Raw genomic sequence first — 15,309 nt, 5'->3', positions numbered from 1 at the left:
GTTTCATTTCTCTGGCATTACCTTATCTTATCAATGAACTGCATATTTTAAACACACTGTTGACCTAGACCGGGAGTTGTGGTTTAACTTCCCATAATAAAGATTTATATTACAATGCTAATGGCATTTTAGTTATTACTGCCAACTGCCTTTTTTCACACTACCAGTTTAAATAAACTAGTTCCTTTCTGCATGGGAACACCAGAGCACCACCAAAAGCGTCAAAGCTACGAAACACCCAACCATGGTGTTAATTATAAAAGATATCACTTACATAGCCGAATGACTGAGGACACGTCGACCCAGAGCTGGGAGTGCCAATCAGGTATCTTCACCAGCTCAGAAACATCAGAAGGTATGTTGTTGTGTCAACATAGGGGGGGGGGAGACAGAGCTTGTCAACACACTATGGATTTAACACTGACAGAAAGGTGAGCTCAAAAACACTAACAAGTACTGTTCAGTGTTCATGTAAGGAGGAAACACTTGGAAATAAGTGACACTGTGTGTTTAGAAAGTGAGAGTGAGAGAAAGACAGGCAGTTAGATGAAGAAAGAAGGAGAGAAAATGATAAAGAAAGATATGTTATCGCAGAGTTCTGTGTAGTGGAACAAAACTGGAACCTTGTTGCTGTGATACAAGGAGAAATAAGGGTGGAGCTTAAAGGTGTGTGGAAAGACAAAAGTGGCAAATGTAACTGAACAGGGGTATACAGATTAAGGAATAAAAAACAGACAGCAAACAGAGGGATCATCTATAACATAAATAAAAAGGTACAAAAAGACACAAAGAAAGATTATAATCAGCACCAGCTAAGATTTGAAAAAGGCCAAAAAAGAGAACTGAGCCTAAGACAAGACGGAGATTAAACAGATAAGAAAAAGGGAGGCAAAAACGAACAAAAGTTATGAAAATAGACGTGATAATGAGTTATGAATGTTTGCCTGCAGCCCAGGAGATGAATTGGCATCGGAAATGATAGAGAAGCCACACCAGGGGCCAAAGCACGTGGAAAATAGATACAGAGGCTGAGGAAAAAGGCTGCACCAGAAATAGATTGATTGATTTAGAAATCTCTATGACCTATCGGGTCATTGACATCACGCCAGTGCAACTGGTGCCAGTTCTCATATGAGTTACCCGAAAAGCCATCCATGCATGAAGCTCTAAAGAGAGTTATCAAACTGTTTAAAGTTTAGACAGCAGTGGTATTTGTGTCAGCATGAGACATGAAAAGAAAAATCTTAAAAGACAAGAAATGATGCACGAGTGAATACCATGCCTTCCTGTGTCTCTGCCCACTACAAGCTGGACTTTTTTGTCAGTGATTCCAGTGAGGCTGAATGGTTGCTTGGATTATTCAGGGAAAACCGCCCAGTCTCCAAAGACTTTATCAGAGCAGCTGGCACATGCAAGTTAGAATGCATGATAAGAGAATGAAAGAGCTATTAAAATAATTTCTAAAGTAAATTACCCTCATGCGAAAAAGAAGAATAGGAGGAGAAGCAGAGAAAGTGAAAGAAAAAGAGAGAGAGAGAGAGAGAGAGAGAAAGAGAGAGAGAGAGAGAGAGAGAGAGAGAGAGAGAGAGAGAGAGAGAGAGAGAGAGAGCTGTGTCTGAGTTACTGGTGCTTCCTTATTTTTCTCTCTCTCTTCTCTTTCCCACACACAGTTGCACACTCTTTATGCACACACTTCACGAGCGAGACTGTGGTTCTCTCTGCTCTCAGGGAGCACAGCAGAGCGAGTGTTGGCTGTCTCAGAAGAGGATAAGCCGCACTGAGGTAAGTTGACAATTCCTACTTTGTACTTACTGAAATATATTTAATATGGCATCAAATTTGAACATGTGTGTAAAAACATAGTTCATCCAGCTGTCTTTGTGGTGTAACACAGCATCAATATTTGCATTTTCAGCAGCCAAACAAGAAAATTATGGATTTAGAATCTAGATGAACTAAATTGATTCAATATTTGTCAGATATTTGACTAACCCTTTTATTTACAAAGAATTAAAATGTTGTTTAATTCTCTTTTATCACTTGTAGATATCAGTTTTTTAGAAACTCTCTGCTTTGCAGTGTTACATTTTTTTTAGCATTAAAATGCAATAACAGGACAAAGGAATGTAAACGATAGAAATAAATATATAGAAGAAGTATGTGTGTGGTTAGTGACATATGACCTCTGGCTTATAGCATCAGTTCCTGACATACTCTGAATGTGTGTCAGCTCAGTTGTAGGGAAACAATTCATTCCTTATTTGGTAATTAATTAATAAATTAATGAATTAATTAATTAATTAATAATTGTGGTTTAGTTTAGATTCAAATCCATAGGTTTGTGGTTGTGGTTAGTCAATCCTGTGAGCATGTGAACTCTGCACAATGACAAATATACAAAGGGGTCATTTAATCAGTACTGAAGATCAGGAAGTGAGACTATTATATGTGTGTGTGTGTGTGTGTGTGTGTGTGTGTGTGTGTGTGTGTGTGTGTGTGTGTGTGTGTGTGTGTGTGTGTGTGTGTGTGTGATTAATATTTTACTTGTTGCATGTCATACTTTAAAAAGTTCTACATTTGAACTTCACTTTTCCAGTTTCATATTCTAACACAAATACAGTGTGAATTTCTATCATCGACAGACACACAGGTAAACAGATAGAGCATCACAGATACATACATAGATAGACATAAAGAAAGAAAGATAATACTCAGACCCAAAAAGTGCAGAGGAGCTTATGTTTTGCTTATTTCCTTGTACTTAAGGACAATGGGATATCAGAGGTGCAAATTAGCAGATATGAATGGTTTATTATGATAATACGTCTCTGACTTGCTCACAGACCAATTATAATGATAATATCCCCCCTTTCTACTGGAGTACTGGGATTTAAAACATAATGACCTCCAACAGAATTTCATCTTTATTTAAAGCAGTAATTCACAAGCTCCCTGATTTTGTCATTAATTTATGTTTCATATTGGCCACATCTGGCCACAAAGATTAAAAAAAAAAAAAATCTTTATTGTGATGGTTTTCCTGCTCTGCATTCTTGAGAGATTACTCAAATAATCTGGCCAGTACTGTGACATCCCATTCCTTGGCTTTTATTTATATAAAGAGCACCAGCTTCTGTAGCTGGTGCTCTTTATTTCATATGTTTAGAAATTGTGGTTGTCACTGCTAATGCTAACTAATGCTAACCACCTTGTTTTTCTTCTGTAGTACTATCCGACATCAGATATTTAAAACAAGAAATGTAGAATCTTTTATAAACTGGTACGAATCTAAATAACTATTATGGCAGTAGCCTACAGAATAGCAAAATGGGGCTAACCCAAGTGAGCAACAAAAGTCAACCTGCAAATGTGTGTATCAGCTGAAGGCGCCAACAGAAGAGAGCGAGGATGTGGTTAAGTGTCATGACTTGGTCAGGTAACCATATGCGGTGCTGAGCAGCTCTGAAGACAGATTAAATAGCTACTAGGAACTGTAAGATATAACAGGAAATTTGTTGATTCTGGACCTGTGTGAGTGTGTGTTTTTCTATACAAATGTCTCAATGTGTACATTTACATTAAGTTGAAGCACTATATACGGAAGCAGTAATGTTGAGATAACAGAGGTTTGGTAAAGACAAGGCTGACAAGGGATATCCATTATCCCCATGTGACCTGAACTTATGCATGTCTGTGACACAGCCATGCATGCTGTTAGTATCTATGCATATTTTATGTGCCTGCCTGTGCTCACGTCTGTCGCTCAGTGTGTGTTGTTTTCACGCTTTGTCAAGATTCCACAGCTGCCCTCCACTGGTGGACACACAACTGTTACCAAGCAACCCACCATCCCAGACCTCTTCCCCTCTTTCTGTCAAAAACAAAAACAAATAGGAAGACATCCACACACACACACACACACACACACAAATAGGAAGACATCCACACACACACACACACACACACACACACACAAATAGGAAGACATCCACACACACACACACACACACACGTAGGAACATTCACAAAAATGCAGACAGCTATAGATTGCTTTGCAAAAGCAGAGGAAGCGAGTGAGCCAAGTATTTTTGCTCAATTGAATTATAGTAGGATGAATGAAGCATTCAGATGCCTGATTGCATTATGTCGCCCTGATGAACGCTACTTGCAGGGACAAAAGTTGCTTTCAACATCTGTAGGCCTTTTCAGTATGACAATTCTCACTAATTAAATGTTTATTGACCTAAGTTACAATCCCTTGCTTTTCTTTAAAGTGCCCATATTATGAAAAAAACACTTTTTCTGGGATTTGGGGTGTTATGTTGTGTCTCTGGTGCTTCCACACACATACAAACTTTGAAAAAAATCCATCCATGCTGTTTAGAGTGAGATACAGTTTCTGAATGTGTCCTGTCTTCAGTCTCTGGGTGAGCTGTTCAAAATCGGCACGGCTTGTGACGTCACAAGCCGAAACGAGCAGGCTAACCGCAACCATTAGCTCGTAGCGTTAGCATGCTAACGCTAATGCTAACGCTAGCATGCTAACGCTAGCATGCTACCTCGTTCTCAATAGCAAAGCACTGCTACAACACACACAAGTTCACCATAATCTACAAAAGAACTACTTCCATGTGCGCCCTCATTTAGAAGTCTCCCAGCTAATCCTGCCTTGTAACTGACCGAAGTTGTAGAAACAGCCTTTCTTTTACTGTCTATGGAGCTAGCTAGCTGCTGACATGATCTACATCTGAGCTACTGGGCATGTGCAGTGCAATCAAAGATAGTACAGAAGAAGAAGAAGAAAAGAGGTCTCACTCTGTAGCTAAAACAGAGACCAGGTGAAAAGAGGAGCTGCAGCAGTGAGAGAGAGCGGTACAGTACAACACAAATATGGTGTTTTTTGAAAATTAAACCATGTAAACCTATTCTGGTACAACCTTAAAATACAATTATGAACCTGAAAATGAGCATAATATGGCTGCTTTAATGTATAGTAAATCTAGAATAAACCACCTACAGCTCTGTTAGAAAAGTTCAGAAGATTTCAGAATAAACCCCAGCTACAGTATACTGCCGGCCGTTTCACTCTTACGTTTGTATCTACCAACTGAGAAGTGCATGGCTTTAACTGCTTTTACGTGTGCCATGCAGTACTGCTGACACAAAGCTCTTCACTCATTTCAGCAGCATTGCAGAGACAAGGCAAGTGATTTGGGACACTGTTATACTGACTACCAACCGTTAGGTGGCAGATACAACTATGATTGAGTTTTAATGGGCTGAATGAATGAATGGGTTATTTCCTGTATCTGCAATTAGTCTGAAGCAACCGCATAAAAGAAAGTTAATTTTACACCCTGACGGCAATTTAGAGCTTATCCCAATAGTGCAGCGATTTGAGAGGGCAGAATTATTAAATTTCCTGACTTTGTGTAAACATATTCAAACACTTTGCATTTGTGGCAATACACATGATTACTTTGGTAATTATCGGGCTAAAGAGGAGCAGATATTCCGTATCTGTTTATTTCTCAAAAAGACACATCTGGCTGGTAAAAAAAGGTCAGAGTTGGAATACATGGTATTGGAGGATCTCACAAATCAGGAAGCAAGTCCCAGCTCAGAGGTAAATAACCTCATTACTCATCTCCAAGCTTAGACCATGTCTGGTAAAGAGTTCAAGTCCAAGTTCTTTTTTTGCCTGCCTTTCATCTCACATCCCAAATTGGGCTCTTTTCACCAGACCACTTACTAAGTAATGGAAGGTGTAGATGGGGCAGAATGAAGTCTCTCCAGCTCATTTACATAATTTGTATGCTGGAAGGTAGGAGACAATGAGAGGAAGCTGTCTAGGCGCTCCTTAGGGTTAATCACTTAATATTTCATCTCTGTTGTGTCCACCAAATCTTGGGTATTACACACAGAGTAGACCTGTCCCAGTATGACCCCTTTCAAGCACTGTCCTCTACATCACAATCTCATGGAACCTTGTGTTGTCTCTTGAAAAACATGAAACAACATTCAGAAAACCTCTAAAAGTAGAGCAGCCTGTACATCCTGTTGAAAACTCAGCACTCGGCAGTCATTACAATCCATTACAGTCCTCAAGATCCATTACTAAGGCATACGTTTCGGGTTGTGTTTTAGTGTGTGCATGCAAATGCGAGTTTGTGTGTCTGTGATTATATATACAGATGTAGTAACACTCACCATTGTTTTCCATTGGGAACAACTAATGAGAAATAAACTAATTGTTATGAAACAAAACAGATGGTCAGTGATACAGGAGCATGCTGTCTTAATGAATGATGATTTAATTACAATTTATCATATTCTAACATTAAGGTAATTGTAACTATAGTCTGCACAGACCAACAGTGACTTGATAAAACAAAAAAGCATGAAAATAATTTGCATCTTACTTCTACTAGAATAGGTCTTGTGCTTACTTATGATTCTTGATAAGTGAGTAGGCAGGATTGTATATTAATAAAGTTTTTATTAAAACACAAATGTTTATGCAAAAATAAACAGGAAATGAATATGGTTATGCTCTCACACACATGCACTGTAACATGGGAAAATGAACTAACGCTTCTGGCTGAGAGCAGACAAGAGACAACAAGTATGCCTGTGTGAACACACACACATACACACCCTCATATACATTATGTCCCAGGGTTGAGATGAGTTTATTGAAAAACTTCTAGTGACCGTAATACATGTCCATATGTGGACATCCCTCACAGGGCAGTGTAGGATCCAAGCCAAAAACACATTCCAACTGTGGGCAAGTGTGTGTGTTTGTATGTGAGACAAAGTAAGAAAGTGACAGTGTGAGAGACAGATTTTGATGATGAAAACAGTTGAAATGTGTGGTCTCAGTGAGTCTGGTTCTGTCAGATATAAAGGCTGAGATGTCATGTGCATTTGAGAGCTGCACTTCATAGGTTAGTGGCTGTGTTATCAGTGTTTGCTTTAGATGAAGTTCAAAGCAGTGAGACGGTGACAGAAATGTGTCCACACAGAAACAAAGATTAGAAGAGTTCAGAGATGGTGTTCTGGTTTCCGTAGACCCAGATTTAATAAAAAAATCTTTTTCTTTTTTTCATTATATAGTCTAATGCTCTTTTTTCTCATATTCATGTAAAGCCTGCAGCCACCCACATCTCCGCGTCGCTCTCTCTCTTTTAGGTGATAAGTGAGCTGCTCTGGACCATGTATGGCAAATGTCCCAATATCCATTACCGTGTTAGAAAATAGACGAGCAAACATTACCCACCACCCACTGACGCAAACACATGTACTACGCACACACAAACACACCCACCCACACACCCACGCCCCCACACACACACACACTTATCAAGTACTTACCCTCATTCCACCAAGCACACATTAAAATGAGTGAATTCACATAGGACAAATAACACTATAACTCTCTCGACAAGGTAGAGACAAAGAAACAAAAACGTTACTATTCATAAGAAGTATTTACTTTACAAACTAGCAGAAATTATGTGTTCATGCCATTTTTGGCCATTATTTGATCACTATATTTATTATCATATTATTATAATCATATCTAATCATATCTGACTGAGTTGCTCTCATCAGACATCTCATCATCCATTGCTGCATCTAAATGTTAATCATATTTAACGATATTGAAACCAAAACAAGACTTTGCATTGTCTCAGCTGCAGCAGACTGCTCAGAGATACTTAGCCATGCTGACTGTTGCACATCTTGTCCTGAGCTAAACAAACTACTGTCTTGGTTCATGGTTTTATTATAAAGGGATTAGAATTCCCATTATAACTGAACCTTATAAATACAAATACCGCTACATTTGACAGCGACGTGTCTTTCTGTTTTTTAAAAAGCAACAACGTCCTTGTAATGCTACATAATCATAATTGTGACTGGATTAACTATGGCGCTCCCATAGTTAATTCTTTACCATCATAAATCATGCATGCAAGGCTTGAGGCTTTAAGTTTAGAATCAGACATAAACTATGTAGAATGTTTAAAAACTCAGCAATCATGCAAGCCAGAACTAAATTTAGTTTGTGTGTGAATGTGTGTGTGCTAGTACTGCTGTCCAATTCCAGTTTTAAACTATCATAGTGAGGACATTTCTGTATTGTAAAGACATTTTGGCCGGTCCTGTTTGAAGGTTAAGACTTGTTCTTTCTGACCATGTTTGTATGTGCTTAAGGGAAGGCTTAGTCTTGAGAAAGATCTTTCAAATTAATTACACAGTTTATTGGAAACTTATTAGAGATTTAAAAATGAATTTGTCATGTTTAATGTTTAAACATTGGTCTTCAGAGTGTACTTGTTCCAAAAGCAGATTTCTATATATTTTTTCCAACACACCGTGAGTCATTCTGTAACTGGTTACTAATTTATTATTTTAATCAGCTACTACATCCCTGGTGCCAAGACTTTATGTCTTCAGTTTTCTTTCACTTGATTTATTTTTATTCTCCATTGTTATGACAGTTTGTGACAGTGTTTATCCAAAAATATTTTGAATACTCTACATTAGTGTATTCATCATTTAGTGCAGGGGTCTTCAACGTTTTTTAAATCAAGGACCCCTTAACTGAAAGAGAGATGGAGCAGGGACCCCCTACTAAATAATTGTATAAAATAAAGTTGCATATTAAATGGGGCCTACAATAACTTGTAGGGCGGCTTAAGCCTTTATACATTTTTGCATAGAACACTAAGCTATTAAAATAGCCTAATAATTGTTGGCATGATTTTCTAATTATGTTTTAATGTTAAACATACACACTTAGGATGAACTGTATCTGTGGATGGCTACCTTAGTGAAACCTTACATATGGGCCAGTAAGCCTATCATCAGGGGGGATTTATATTTGCTAATAATATGTTGGATTGTTGTTAAGAATAAAAAATTCAAAAATTTACTATAATTTGGAGGCCCCCCTGCATTGACTCTGAGGACCCCCTAGGGGTCTCGGACACCCTGTTGAAGATCCCTGATTTAGTGTACTGTATTTATTGTATATTACAATTGTATATTGTATCAATTTATCAATAAATGTTTTTTAAAATGTTCATCCAGTTTTGGTTGTTGTACTTGTAATATTTTTAATGCATGTAAATTAGGCTAACCTAATCTATCATCAGGGATTGTAATACATCAACTATAAGTACATCAATAAGCTATGTAAAACAAAAGTTACAGTTATAACCAAACCAAAAGAAAGTAACTGCTCTTTGTAAGCTGATTACTGTGTTTCTCATCTCTGTCCACTAGGTGTCCCTACAGCCATAGAAGATGTAGTTGAAGCCAAATCGATACCATGGGCCACCCAGAATCAGCCTCGCAGACAGAAAGCTGTTTGACAGCCATCAGACATTTCAGCAGCCAGGCATAGTGCTGATTTGCAATTTCCAGTAGACAAGACAGGACACAAATGTTGTTCAACCAACTTCTTGCAAAAAAAATTTCATGAATATTGTCATGATTGTGAATGGGAATGCTGGTGTGGTCGAGTCACAGGAAAGCTATGGTTTAGGCCCATCAAGAACAGCAAATAGTCAAGTAAATTAGCAGCTAAGGCAGAGGAAATATTGGGAGAGAAATGGACACAGAGGGATCACATGTGGCCAAGCTCTTAAGTCACATTTGACCATGGCGACATTGAGATTAGATTGTATGCACCTTAATAAATTGGAGCATCCAAACACTCTGAGTAAAGATATGTAATAGCATAATTTGTGAGCCTAAGGCTTCTCATGTGAATGTCCTGTTTGCAAAAAAGTGAGACCTCTCATCTAGTTTAAAACCGAAAAGAAAACACAATGATTGTTTGCATAAAGCTCCAGCAATTATGTAATCAGATGGATGGATGTCTCCAGTGAAGCACCAGTGATAATGTTGTCACAAGTGATGCTGGGTGTTACCCTGTCCCTCCTCATCCTTCTGACTGTCAGTGGTAATGTGCTGGTGTGCCTAGCTGTCTGCGCCTCTCGACGCCTCCGCTGCCTCACCAACTGCTTCATTGTGTCGCTGGCAGTGACAGACTTGCTGCTCGGCCTCGTGGTCCTCCCTTTCTCTGCCCTCCTCCAGCTTAACAACGAGTGGCCGCTCGGCCCAGCCTTCTGCAACTTCTACATCTCCATGGATGTCATGCTGTGCACAGCCTCCATCCTCACCCTCCTGGCCATCAGCATTGACCGCTACCTGGCAGTGACTAGGCCTCTGAGATACGCCTCACTGGTGTTACCATGGAGAGTTGCTGTGGCCATGGCCAGTGTTTGGGCAGTGTCTTTGGCTGTGTCTTTCTTGCCCATCCAAATGGGGTGGAACACTGTTAATGGGACAGTGCAGAACCACGGGCCTTGGGCTCCAGAGGGAAAATGTCGCTTTGAGCTGAACAGACCCTACGTACTGACAGACTCTCTTCTCACTTTCTACCTGCCTCTGGTGGCTATGTGCTGGACCTACCTCCGAATACTTCGCATTGCACGGGCACAGGCCAAACGGATTGTCAGTGCCCGGCCCACATGCATCACCAGCTACAACTGCAGGAACAATCCTTCCACCAGTACCACTGTGGTTTCCAGTGTTACAGCAGTGGCTCTGCGGGAGCACAAAGCCACAGTGACACTGGCAGCAGTGATAGGGGCTTTTGTGGTGTGTTGGCTGCCGTATTTCATCCTGTTCACAGTGTTGGGTCTAAAGGAGCATCCAGATCCAAGCACAGTACCAGAATTCCCCATTGTGTTGTGGCTGGGTTACGCCAACTCGGCCCTCAACCCTATCCTCTATGGAGCCCTCAACAGGGACTTCAGGTCAGCCTACTCCCGTCTACTGAGATGCCGATGCCCTACCTACAGTGGGTGGAGGAGCCGACAGCCGTCTCCCACTGTGACAGCAGGTAAAGCTGTAGAAAGAGCTTAAAGTGTGCAGATGCATCTGTGCAGTTTAAAGCTCTTCAGTTTAAGAATCTGGGGTCTCATTTATAAAACTCTGCGTAGGATCATTACTAAAAGTGTACGTACGCCCAGAAGCCAAAAATGGCGTACGCCAAAAAAAATTCTGATTTATAAAACCGTGCGTACAAACATCTGAAAACAATGTTGCCTTTATAAATCACAGATTACCCACAAGTGTGTGTACGTAAATCAGCCTCTTATCCCGCCCTGTACACGCCCATTTTTAACCATAAATAATCAATGCAAAGCACCTCATGAATGTGCATACGCGTGGGTCAGAGTTTACGTGGATGACCACACATTCTCCCGTCTAGTTTGTTTTTTATAAATCGCAACCTTTGCGTGGGAAGTGGCGTACGCACATTTTCAGCTCTGTTTTGTGCATACGTTACGTTTATAAATGAGACCTCAGAACTTTTCTGACTAGTCTCACATTGCCAGACCTATCTTCTGGTCTGGCTACACCACTTATATATTCTGGGATAGGGGAATAAAACACTCTGGCTTGTTTGTATTGTATTTATTAAAACCAATCACAACCATCCTGGGCAGTGCTAAGCCCCGGGAGCAGTGACACACGCCGGATGTCAGGCTTTTTCCCAGCACTGTACATCCGGTAAGCCAGGCTTATTTCTGACCAAGAAATAGTTGTGTAAATACATTATATATTTTCTCCAATTTTTTGTCTTCCTTTTCTTTTCCCCCTCTCAGCCAGAGACCAGTTTACAGAGGTGACACTGATGTGTGGCCACTCCCCTGCCACCTGCAGGGCAGGTCTAACAGAGCAAAACCTAATGCTTCAAGAAATGAACAGCAGGACAGCCACAGCAACTATCCAATTTGCAAATGGCACTGCTGCCACCGATGTCAATGGCAATGAGAGGTATATTTTCATTTAGTATGTGAACACAAACACAAGATGACATCACCTGACATGATGCAGAGAAGTCTTGACTCGAAACTCATCAAATATGATACAACTACGTTAAAAAGTGTGATACTTAACATCCAAATTGAGTTGAAAATGCTACAACACTCACATTCACTCATAATGAGTGAAACACCGTGCCATGAAAAACTAAATTGTTCCACCAAGAAAATACATTAAGCTGGCTGTATGTGACACCTTGCTCTCAGTATGTGAGTGCACTGGTTCATATATTTACCTCATCCAAGGAGGTTATGTTTTCGGCTCGGTTTGTCAGCAGGATTATGGAAAAACTACTGGCCCGATTTCCAACAAATTAACATTGCAAGATAGGGCGTTTGTGCTGCATTCATGTGGTGTGGGGATAATTTAAACCATGTATTCAATCTGTAATGACTGGGAAAAGTCACACTGCATTAACATTGGGGGATAGTGCATGCCTTGTCGGAGGTCTGCGCTCTCTGACTGCCCTTCTAGTCTGTCTCTGTCTTACTTTCAAACACAACATCTGATCAGTCACACAAACAAACAAATCACACAGCCTTAAGATTCATCAGTAGAGATAGATTTTATTGCTGTGACTTGTTTTTTAATTGATATAGCCATGCATTCTTCTTTTGTTGCTAATTGATTTGACATGTGTCTGCATTTGTATGTACCTCAGCACCATTGAAAATGAGGGTTCTCCCTCAATGTGTTTTCTGGGGTTTTAAATAAATAAAATAAAAATGAAATGTTTGTTCTCTAATCTTTCATTCCTTTCAATAAACGCAGGTCATGCTGAGCCTGTGCTGGTGAGGTGGGTGCTTTGTTGACTTTTCTGCAGTTGCAACCAAGAACCAGAATCCATCAGCCTAAGAAGAAAGATGGATAGAGATATACAGCCCCTATATTTGGAAGCCTTCAATGCCGCAGTAGAAGCACCCATAACACACCACGTAAGTAGATACACACACCAACATCCCTATAACCCCTACAGACCATGTCAGGCCCAGAACAAATGAACTGTGACACACAGATCCTAGCGGTGTCATCCACAGTGCATCAGGCCATATGGCAATATGCTTATTAGGCCAAGAAATTTGCCTTCAGCAGAGAGGAGATACATTATCCAGTTTCACATCCTGCTCTCATTTCTTTGTTCGCACTTTGTGAACTGTATCGACTAAGTGATTCTCTTTGTATGCGCTGCTTTGTAAAGTGTGTATTAGTTAAAGCAACAAAACAACAAAATTATGACTACCAATACATTGTAAAAGGCTGCCTGTTAATTGTTGTATTTAATCTTGAGATCAGTAACACACTTTAAATACTTAAAATACATTAAAGGTGCAACATTATACAACACTTCGCCAACATTAGCACAGTCGTACAATATTTGTCATATTTTATATAGCCAGATACGGTTAAAAGAACAACTAAAGATTGCTCATTATGTCTTTAAGAGGAGAAATCCTCACAGCACTCAGACAGAAATTTACCGTTACATCTTACTACTGTCTTAAATCTTTTTGGCAAAGGATTTCTCTACAGCTAATACAGCAGTTAGTTGATGAACTTTTCTAAATGTCAACGAGGCTTAATTGTAACCAGGATAATTTATTATGATTCATCTTTTGTTAATTTCTCTACTTTTTCTGAACTATTTGTTTTAATTTTTCACTTACTAGTGAATTTATTGATAAAATAAAACTATTCAAAGTGATTCTCTGTTTTGTTTTTAACAGCTAATAAACCTATGAAATTATTGTTTCTTAAAAAAATATTATTACAGCACTTTCTGAGTACTACAATAGTCTTGTATGTGCACACAACTTGTAACCTCCTTAAACATGAATGTGCAGCCCTGTATTTTGATTGTTGATGCAGCAAACTGACTAATCTCTCTACCGAGAGTAGGAGCTAATTCACACTCCCCACAATGGTTAAGTGAATGATTTATTTCTTCCTACATATTGTACACCAAAAGTGATTGAATCCTCTTGATTTGTGTGTCTCTTCCACCTGTTAGCAACCACTCAATAATTCAACAAACAAAAATGGGAGAAAATGGGACCTCAGCAACTCCACACCTCATCAGCAAGAACCAACTGTACGCACACAGCCGACCTCTACCTGTCCAGGAGCGAACAAATGATGATGCTTCTACGTAGAAATGGTCTAACAAAATCCTTCCACTGCATCCAACCATCACATAGGGCAACACGTGGCCCTAATATGCTCTCAAACTAACTGTGGATAGTATTAAAGACCAGCCAATTAACTTGTTGGTCGTCAATTTCATAAACTACATTTTTTATGCTGACTCAAGAGTGCACTCCAGTGGAAACACAAAGTATCACAACTTCAACCTGGATAAAGTAATTGGAAATAGATGTTTGACAAAATTAGAAAATGGAGAGTGTAGAATATTAGCAGTTAGTTAGCAGTTAGATATATTTGTGCCTCTTCAAAGGAAAAAGGTGATAAATGGACTTAAAGCCGTTTTATGGTCGTGCGTAGAATCGACAGCGTACCCCCGCAGACCACTCTGCGTCTACGCCGGACCCTTCGCCGTAGCCTGACGTGAACCTATCGAAAAATGTAACTACACGTCACGACCACGCACGTCGCTCGACACTCTCTCACTTTCTCCCTCGCTCTATCACCCACTCCCCACACACATGCCGGCTCGAGGCACACACCAACGCACAAGTAAACAAAGAGTTTCGCGATTGACCCTCCGGAAACCACACCCCCCCTAGAGTTCTAGCTACGACGTGGAGTTTACGCACGACCATAAAACGGCCTTTACACTTACGTCTTCATGTAGAATGTGTCAAAATGTGTCACATGTGAACAGAGGTGTCAAAAGTATTCACATTCATTACTCAGGTAGAAGTATACTAGGATTTAAAAAGACTTCTGTAGAAGTTGAAGTATCAACTCAAGCTTTTTACTCAAGTAAAAGTGTAAAAGTACTGGTTTCAAAACTACTTAAAGTATAAAAGTAAAAGTAATGTAAGGGAAAAAAAATAATATCAATATGCTTTTTCAAATTAGACGGCGAGTTTTGGAAAAAATTTGCTTGTGGTACTTGGATGCGCAGAGCTTGCACCGCATTCGAAAAGGAGTTCTTCCAACCATTTCAAAAAATTCTTCCAGGTACGGCCAGGGATGTAGAAGGGTTGGCTGGTCTTCCTGGCTACCAACCTCCTCGCTGGTGCTTGGTTGGGCCATTTCACTTGAGTTCTCTTGAGTCTCTGCCACAGACATCTTCGTACTAGGCTACATATGTCTGCTATTTCCTTGCTGGAGTGCGACGTGATTTGTGTCAAGTGCAGGTGCGATGGATCACGTACAAACCAATAGGGTGTCGGAATGGTATATGTTTATACTTCTCATCCAACCACAATCAAA

General features: G+C 39.9%; 1 protein-coding gene across 2 annotated transcripts; it reads left to right on the top strand.

Moving 5' to 3' along the window:
* The first annotated feature begins 1,670 nt into the window (after window positions 1–1,670).
* Window positions 1,671–14,539, top strand: hrh2a (histamine receptor H2a). Of its 2 annotated transcripts, XM_036002660.1 has the most exons (6): window positions 1,671–1,782; window positions 7,195–7,303; window positions 9,298–10,924; window positions 11,694–11,865; window positions 12,685–12,848; window positions 13,922–14,539. In XM_036002660.1, the coding sequence occupies exons 3-5, from the start codon at window positions 9,889–9,891 to the stop codon at window positions 12,692–12,694; spliced, it is 1,218 nt and encodes a 405-aa protein (XP_035858553.1). In that variant the 5' UTR covers window positions 1,671–1,782; window positions 7,195–7,303; window positions 9,298–9,888; the 3' UTR covers window positions 12,695–12,848; window positions 13,922–14,539. The 2 variants fall into 2 exon arrangements, with proteins under 2 accessions (XP_035858553.1, XP_031159351.1); XM_031303491.2 differs by lacking the exon at window positions 7,195–7,303.
* The last annotated feature ends 770 nt before the right edge of the window (window positions 14,540–15,309 follow it).

This window comes from Sander lucioperca, chromosome 1 (genome assembly GCF_008315115.2).
Source record: "Sander lucioperca isolate FBNREF2018 chromosome 1, SLUC_FBN_1.2, whole genome shotgun sequence".
Classification (NCBI taxonomy): domain Eukaryota; kingdom Metazoa; phylum Chordata; class Actinopteri; order Perciformes; family Percidae; genus Sander; species Sander lucioperca.
The sequence above is the reverse complement of the archived record's forward strand: the minus strand, read 5'-3'. Positions and strand labels throughout refer to the sequence as shown.

What these genes read in the sequence shown, in the direction of transcription:
- hrh2a (XM_031303491.2), top strand. Translation starts at nt 9,889, where the DNA reads ATGGATGTCTCCAGTGAAGCACCAGTGATAATGTTGTCACAAGTGATG. An exon ending in GTCTCCCACTGTGACAGCAG is followed by an intron (nt 10,925 to 11,693) that starts GTAAAGCTGTAG and finishes TCCCCCTCTCAG; the next exon opens with CCAGAGACCAGTTTACAGAG.